Source organism: Salvia splendens, chromosome 8, assembly GCF_004379255.2.
Source record: "Salvia splendens isolate huo1 chromosome 8, SspV2, whole genome shotgun sequence".
Lineage (NCBI taxonomy): Eukaryota > Viridiplantae > Streptophyta > Magnoliopsida > Lamiales > Lamiaceae > Salvia > Salvia splendens.
The window spans coordinates 10,966,604-10,974,708 of record NC_056039.1 but is presented as its reverse complement, the minus strand read 5'-3'; the positions used below and the strand labels follow the sequence as shown (position 1 = coordinate 10,974,708).

The window sequence follows — 8,105 nt, the reverse complement described above, 5'->3', positions numbered from 1 at the left end:
TCACAACCGGTCTTTGAAATCTTCACCAACAAATCTCTTTTTAAAATTGTTGTATATGTGCTGAACACAAAAGCGATGCTCGCTTTGTGGGAATTCCTCAGCAAGCAACTTTGCAAGGCCCTGATGCAACACAACAATACATTACCACAAAATCACAGTTCAGTACATAATTTATTAAACAAATTACAAATAAAAGTAAATCACATATCACGTACATGATAAAATATTGGAATAACGGATGGCCTACCTTTTGTTGGTCAGACATGAACACATAACGTGGCCCATTTGCATGCAAGTTTAGGTCATCGGCCAAGTACTCCACGAACCACTTCCACTGGACATAACTCTCGGCCTCAGTCACCGCCCAAGCAATCGGCCACCAGCCATTGTTGGGATCAATCCCTATTGCTGTCATTAGCTGGCCTTTGTACATCCCTCGCAAGAAACAAGCGTCGAAGAAGATAATCGGACGACATAACTCCTTCCATCTTTTTTTCAGTGGCCCTAGACAGCAGTAAAACCTCATGAATCTCGGTCCAACGGCACCAGATTCCCTCATATTCTCATAATGTATATGAATGTTGGATTCAGGGTGCGTCCGCTCCAATTCGGCTTTATAGTAGAACAAGTGTCTGTATTGGGACGCCGCAGAGCCGAAAATGCCGTCCACTGCGTGCTCTCTGGCCCGATATGCCTTCATCCTACCTATCTTCAGGCCAAAATCTTCATCGACGCATTGCCGTATAGCTGCAAGCGGAATATGAGGGTTAGCTTTGATCTTCTCCATATAACGCTCCCCTAGCCACTTGGCCGTCAGCCACTTCGAATCCAATACTTGAGAGCATGTATGCGCGTGATCGCGTTGCATATTCAACACTACATAATCATGATCATTGTGTATTTCGTGCTTCCTCAAGTACACATACCAATCACATCCTTGCCCTTTACAAATCGCACGAATTTTGTCGCCGTCGTTTCTTTTCACGTGCACCCGCCTTCTTGACATTATTGCGTACTGCCTCAACACGTCATAAAAGAAATCTCTGTGCTTAAAAACATCACCAGGCTTCCACACGGGAAGCTCATTTCTGACGAACTTGAACGGGGTAAACTTTATGCCATTCTTCTTCAATGCCTCCAAACCCTCCAAATCCTGAAGGTCATCAACATCTTGTAGCTCGTCCGCAAGTTATTTTGGAGCCATTGATGAAAAGGATTAAAATGGCGTGAAAGGCAGAGGCGATAGGCAGAGGCTAATTATTTTGGCGAAATGGCAAATTGATGAAGTGAAGGTGGAATTGGAGGGAAAAAATATAGAGAAGCCTGGCGAAATGTTTTGGAATGGCAAAAATTTGTGAAATTTCAATGCAGGTCCGATTGCAATTCATGCGTGTGAAAATAATAGGGGACAACAAGCAATGCAACCTGTCACACCAATTGCAATTCGATGTCCCGTCAACAGTGCTGCAGCTGACACAGCACTGACGGCCATGCAAAAGCCCGATTTTGCCCTTACATGCCCTGAGGGTCTAATGGTCCGAAAAAACACGATTTGTGATTATATGTTTTGTCAGATCCCTGTGGTGGTATTTTTAAAAGTTAGGAGCCTCTGATGTTACAAGGCGAAAAGTCAGGGCCCTTTGGTGCAGTTCACTCAAATTTATATAAGTGGAAGAGATTATTTTGCATTTTAATTGTCATACGGAATAAACTGCTTAAGAAATTGAATTAAAATTAAATAATATAAAGTAGAAAGCTTAGTGCCAAATTTGAAATCGATCAAAGTTTAGTAACTAATTTGATACGAGCTCTATAATTTAGTATAGTAACCATTTATAAACTAATCTAAAAAAAAGTGATAAAGTGGATAAAATAAGACAGAATGATAAAAGGTGATCGGTAATTAGAAGAGAGAAAGATGAAAATTAAATAAATAAGTTAGGATAACTTTTATAGTGACTAATTTTGGTAGATGGATAAAATTGAAAATACAGAAATAGAGTAATTTTTATGGCCAGAGAGTATATTTTTTTAGTTGAACCTCATTTTATGCGCTGATAGGAAAATGGTGAAAATAATTTTGAATATACTAAGATTAGCAAAGAATGAATGAGTCAAAATGAAAGTAAAAGCCTCCATACCTTTAAAATTCATTAGGATAATAATTTGTATTTCCTCGGATAATACTCAATACATACTCCTAATTACACTATTAGATCCTCAGAAAATATTCAGTGGTCATTACATAACAAACGTGCTTTGGTATGTCCTACCAATACATTATTGACAAGTGGAAATAAATAGAATTTCACTTCCAACTAGATATATTACTTATAGAAACAGAGTTAATTTTTCTTAAAAGATGCATTATAGTTAAATACGGAAACTATACCAAAATATTGGAAATTACATAATATACATAATATAATCCATGAACAAAAAAATAATCATACCTTTAATTTCGTTAAATTTAAACTGAATTTACTATATGAATGATTATATAGTGTAATTCTTATTTATTACATAATTCACTTTAATTATATAAATTTATTATTAATGTCTATAGCTATATTTTAACATAATATATATCATTTTATGGGTCAAAAATGATAACCATATTTATAGTGATAACCTAATAACCTATCATTTTATGGGTCAAAAATATCATTTTTACTAAAAATGATATTTATACACTATATTTTTTCAGCATGCATAGAATGATACTTTTAATCCATAAAATGATATTCTATTTTATAAAATGATATATTTCGTCTATAAAATGATAGGCTATTAGGTTATCACCATAAATATGGGTTATCATATGATCATATATATATATATATATATATATATATATATATATATATATATATATGATTAATGTGCAATTATAAAATAAAATAAGAATTACGCTATATAATCATCCATATAGAATATTAAATTTAAATTTAACAAAATCTAAATTATGATAATATTTTCGTGCATGTAGATTATATTATAAGGAAAAAAAAGCAACCCCATCAAATTTGAATGTGTAACACAGTATGATCATTTTTTTATTCACGTGTATATATATACCCTTGACATAATATATAATCATATCTATGATGAAAGTGCAATTATAAAATAAAAATAAAAATTACACTATGTAATTATTCATATAGTAAATTTAATTTAAATTTAACAAAATTTAAGTTGTGGTCATATTTTTCGTTCATGTAGATTATATTGTATATATTAAGAAAAGAAAAGCAACCCATTAAATTTGAAATGTGAACGTAATATGATCACTTTAATTATTATTCTCGTGTGTATTATTTATATATGTAATTTCCATATTTTGGTATAGTTTCCTTATTTAACTATAATGCATCTTTTAAGAAAAAGTAATAATGTTTCTATAATTAATATATCTAGTTGGAAGTGAAATTCTATTTATTTTTATTTGTCAATAATGTATTGGTAGGTCATACCAAATCACATTTCCAGTTTGGGATGTGATGACCATTGAATATTTTATCATTAGATCCTAACCCGATCCTAAATGGACGTTGGCTGTCGCCAACTTGTCACTGCCATCAAAATAGAACCCAATCAAAATTTACAGCCCTTTGTTTTATCAGGAAAAAATGGAAATATATTTACACAAACACTGTTCGTGAATGGATGAAAAATGAATATAGTGTTGGTTACGTTTTAGACCCCTTCAAGAAAAGACGAGAGAAAATTGTATTTTCCCGTTTGGTTGGCGGAATACATGGGGCTATAAATAGCAGCTGTCCATCTAGTCATAACATCTCTCCAACCCAAACGCATATTCAATCAAACCTAAAAGGCCATCTCTCCTCTCTCTCTACAATTATTGCTTTCGTATTCGAATTCATCAATGGCGTTCAACAGAATGATCCCTCAGCGCCTCCTCAGCATGTCGAGGATGACGAACCCTGCCCTCACGAATTGCCGCACTTCCTTACCGCGCACCGCCGTCAAATCGGCCGCGCTGAGCCATCAGACGTCGCCCAATAATATCGCCCCTGATCCCGGAGATGACGGTATATTCCGCCGATATCTCCACCGCCAATCGGCAGCGGCTCCTTCCGCGGCCCGATTCCTTCCTTCCGGCGAGAAGCTGCTGGAGAAGATCCGCGAGATGGACATTGCCAGAGACAGGATCAGGCTCGACGGCCTGCGGCGGCCGGAGGCGGTGGAGGAGTCGCCTCAGGAGAGTATGACGGTGACTGACGCGAGGAAAATTCTCAGGCTGTCGCAGCTCGAAATGGTGAAGGCGAAATTGAGGCGGATGGAGAAGGATTGCGTCTCGTATCCGGAATTTCTGGAGATTTGTGCCGAGCAGTGCCTGAGTCCGGAATTAGGGCACGAATTCGCGAAAATACTCGATGAATCGGGGAGTGTGATTGTCCTCGGAAACGTCGTGTTCCTCAAGCCTGAGCAGGTTGGCGCTCTCTCTCTCTCTGTCTCTCTCTATCAATCTCTCTGTAATTTGTTTCAATATCTGCAATTTAATTGAGGATGGATTGTGGTAAATTATGAATTTATCATAGACTAGAGCATTACGATTAGGCCAGAAGTCGAAATATTCTGGTAATTGGATCTGATTTACTCTTTTAATTATTTACCCTAAGTTTTGATCTTGAGACTACCGAGAACTAATTAGCTTTTTTCGTTGTGCGCTGGTTTTCCATGTCTTCTTCCACAGGAAATCGAAACAATGTTTTCGTACCAAACAAGGTGGTGACTTTTATTAGAGAGTGGATCTCTGATCATGGAAGAAAATGTTCTAAGAGCATCACCCCCTCTTGAAAACAAAATCTTGGCTTTCGCCAGAATTATAAAAAAAAAAAAAGGGAAAACAACATAAATCTTTAGATGGATAAGTTTGTGTGACAGATAATTGAGGGATTGGTTTTTACATTGCGTGAGGAGTCTTGATTTCATAATTTTGGTGGAGTAAAGGGAAGGGATTGAAAAGTACTTCCCGTTATTGTGGAGGAGTTTTGGTTTTCTACTCATTGTGTTTCTCTTCTTGAATCATTACTAGTCCTTTTCCAGAAACGAAAACTCTAGAAGATTAGGAGAGGTGGTTTGGGTGGTGTATATATATTCCCTCATCTTTTGTTACAGTCAAATTGATTTGATGCCAAAATTGTTGTAAAAAACAGGGGAGATTTGATGGGAGTCAAAGTGACATTATGTTAAATCTTGTGTTTGATTCAAAGACAAAGCTAAACTTAAAGAATCATTAGTAGTAAAACAAATGTTGTTTGTACAATTGTGTTTTGACACAGGTGGTGAAAGCAATCCAAGGACTAGTGCCTCTACCTCCAAAACCTGAGGATCCAAGAATGAAGGAGCTGGAAGAACTGGAGAAGCAGAAGGTGGTGATTGACAGGCAAGCAGAGGCCTATGTTCGTCGCGAGCTCTGGGTTGGATTAGGGTACCTCGTTGTACAGACGGCTGCCTTCATGCGGCTAACGTTCTGGGAACTGTCGTGGGATGTGATGGAGCCAATTTGTTTCTATGTAACATCAATGTATTTCATGGGAGGCTATGCCTTCTTCCTGAGAACGTCCAAAGAGCCCTCGTTCGAGGGCTTCTTCCAGAGCAGGTTTGGCGCCAAGCAGAAGCGCCTCTTCAAGGCGCTGCATTTTGATGTGGAGAGGTATGATGAGCTGAAGAGAGCTTGCCATCCCCTGCAGACAAGGGAAACTGCTGCTGCTCTTTCCTTTGCTTCTCCAACTCATAGTGCTTGATCATCTTGGTTGAAATCCAAAGATGAGATCAGATACAAATGCTTTAAATCAAAATATACCAAAACAAATTTTTATTTCTTTTATAATTTATGTAGAAGCCCCTTTAACAGATTGTTAAGATGTGTTTTACTGCCGTCCTATGTAACCATGGGCTTGTAGATTAGATTCATTATATTTGTAGGAAATTAAGTTATCGATTAACATAAATCTTCTTTCATTTATCAATAAAAAATATTACCATATATCTATTATTTTATTTTAATAGAGTACATGTTATTGAAATTTACATTTTATACTACTATATTGAGTATTAACAAAAATAATTTAAAAAGGACGCAATTCTTGTTACGGGCTCTAAATGACCGTTCTTTGGTTATCCACAACAATCCTTCTTCATTCTGTCCCTTAACTATGGTCCATACTACTTTTTAACTATTTTTTATTTCATCCTCTTATCAACACCTGCAATCAATCATCACATTCACATCCCTCAACTTATTCATATATTTTACTATTTCATTTCTTTAATCTAAAAGTACAATTAATAAAAAAATATTACAATGATAAATCTTCATTAAAAAATCAAAAATTACATTACAATTTCCTAAAAATTAAATATTACAATATGATTAAAAAATAAAAAACAAAAAAAAATATTCTTCCAGCGATGGTGGCGGCGGCATATTCAAACAAGACATGAGAAGCTGAATTGTTTAGTAATGTGTCACTTGTTATGACCACGTTATACGAGAAGTGTCGGCCGTTATAGCAGTTAGCAACATTCTCATTAAAACATTTGTAGGAGTTTGGTGGTTGCTTGGTTTGGTCCATTTCGTCCCCTACTTCTGGCCATACTTGAATTGTGAAAGCAAATGAAAATTTTTAAAGAGAAAAATGAGTGAGAAATAGTAGTAGTTTTTTGGTGTGAAAATAAGTATGGGAGGGATGTGGTATTTATAGATGATTTTAAAATGAATTGAAAGTTTTAAAAAATGAAAAAAATAAAAACTGAAAAAATACAATAATAAAATGAATATTTGGTGAAATGGAAAATTTTCAAATTTTTGTCATTTTTTTTAAAATTAAAATTAAAACGGTCAAAATGGACGTCCCACGCCGGCCGGCGAGGGGGCTTCACCGTCACACTAGAAGGTGCCACGTGGGGCGGGGGAGTGTGTCCCGGCAGTAGAGAATGTTTATTCTAACTTTGCAGTAGATATTGGTTCTAATATAGCTTAATGTGAAATTTAATTACAAAAATTAAATAATTTAGTTTAATATAACAACGATGTTGTTTCTATGCTTAAAATGTAATTTTGGTTTGATTGAAGTTCGATAGTATCATGCAAGTAAGCCCGTGAGTAAACTATATTAGCGACGTCATCTTGAGAAGTTGCAAAACTAAAATAAATTAATAATTTGATCGTAAAATTTTTAACACAGCAACACATCAACTGCCCCTCCTTTTTAGCAATGTTAGGACAGATGACGTGAAATATTGCTATTAAGAGTGTACAATTCTTGGTGGTTTTCCTAATCAGATAATCATGCGAGGATGAAACGCTCCTTGAGTTGTGTTGTCCAAACATTAATATATATATATATATATATACGCACAAGTTATAGTTCTGAGTGGATATCAAATTGACAAATACTACTATCTATTTCATAAAATAATAAAGTTCCGTATCTACAAATGAGAATGCACCAAGTGCATTACACATCAAGTCTATTATATAATTTAAAGACGAGTTAGAATTGTGCAAGCTATATTTTTTAGAAGAAAGAAACTCAAGAAAAGAAAGAGGTAGAATTTTGAAAATGAGTTCACACGCCATACTCTAGTGGTATTTTTAAAAATATTGAAAAAGAGGATTCTTTTACTTTGTGATAATATTGTATAAGAGCGAATGGGGCGCCCTAAGGCGCGCCCTATGGCACGCCATGTCAGCAGTTTTATCCTCCTACCTCCCCACCTGCAGTGGGGCGCCCTAAGGCGCGCCACTATGGCACGCCATGTCAGCAGTTTTATCCTCCTACCTCCCCACCTGCAGTGGGGCGCCCTAAGGCGCGCCACATCATCATTTTATTGTTTTGTTTAATTAATTTAACTGTTTTCAAATAACAAGTAACGAGTAAATAAAAAACGGTCTAAATAACAAACGTCGAAGTTTTAATAAAAAAAAGTTACATCATTGAACTAATAAAAAAAAACTAAGTCGGACTAATTCCCAACTTCCGACGCAGCTCATAGAGTAACGCCCGGAGATATTCGGCTTCGTTGGGGTCGGTACACTTCTTGAGGGCACTGTGCGTCTGCAACATCGTCCTTGC

The 8,105-nt window shown here is 36.0% G+C and overlaps 2 protein-coding genes across 2 annotated transcripts; one reads left to right on the top strand and one right to left on the bottom strand.

Moving 5' to 3' along the window:
* On the bottom strand, positions 1-1,006 carry LOC121745732. Its single transcript, XM_042139696.1, has 2 exons — positions 248-1,006; positions 1-120 (listed from the first exon to the last, which is right to left on the bottom strand). Exons 1-2 carry the CDS (start codon positions 1,004-1,006, stop codon positions 1-3), a joined length of 879 nt encoding a protein of 292 aa, XP_041995630.1.
* Positions 1,007-3,786: 2,780 nt separating this feature from the next.
* On the top strand, positions 3,787-6,013 carry LOC121745594 (calcium uniporter protein 2, mitochondrial-like). The gene is made up of 2 exons (XM_042139554.1): positions 3,787-4,453; positions 5,307-6,013. The coding sequence occupies exons 1-2, from the start codon at positions 3,887-3,889 to the stop codon at positions 5,769-5,771; spliced, it is 1,032 nt and encodes a 343-aa protein (XP_041995488.1). The 5' UTR covers positions 3,787-3,886; the 3' UTR covers positions 5,772-6,013.
* Positions 6,014-8,105: the final 2,092 nt, after the last annotated feature.

Coding starts and splice junctions, on each gene's coding strand:
- LOC121745594 (XM_042139554.1), top strand. CDS start 3,887: ATGGCGTTCAACAGAATGATCCCTCAGCGCCTCCTCAGCATGTCGAGG. Junction 4,454..5,306: donor TGTTCCTCAAGCCTGAGCAG/GTTGGCGCTCTC, acceptor GTTTTGACACAG/GTGGTGAAAGCAATCCAAGG.
- LOC121745732 (XM_042139696.1), bottom strand. CDS start 1,006: ATGTCAAGAAGGCGGGTGCACGTGAAAAGAAACGACGGCGACAAAATT. Junction 121..247: donor TCATGTCTGACCAACAAAAG/GTAGGCCATCCG, acceptor GTGTTGCATCAG/GGCCTTGCAAAGTTGCTTGC.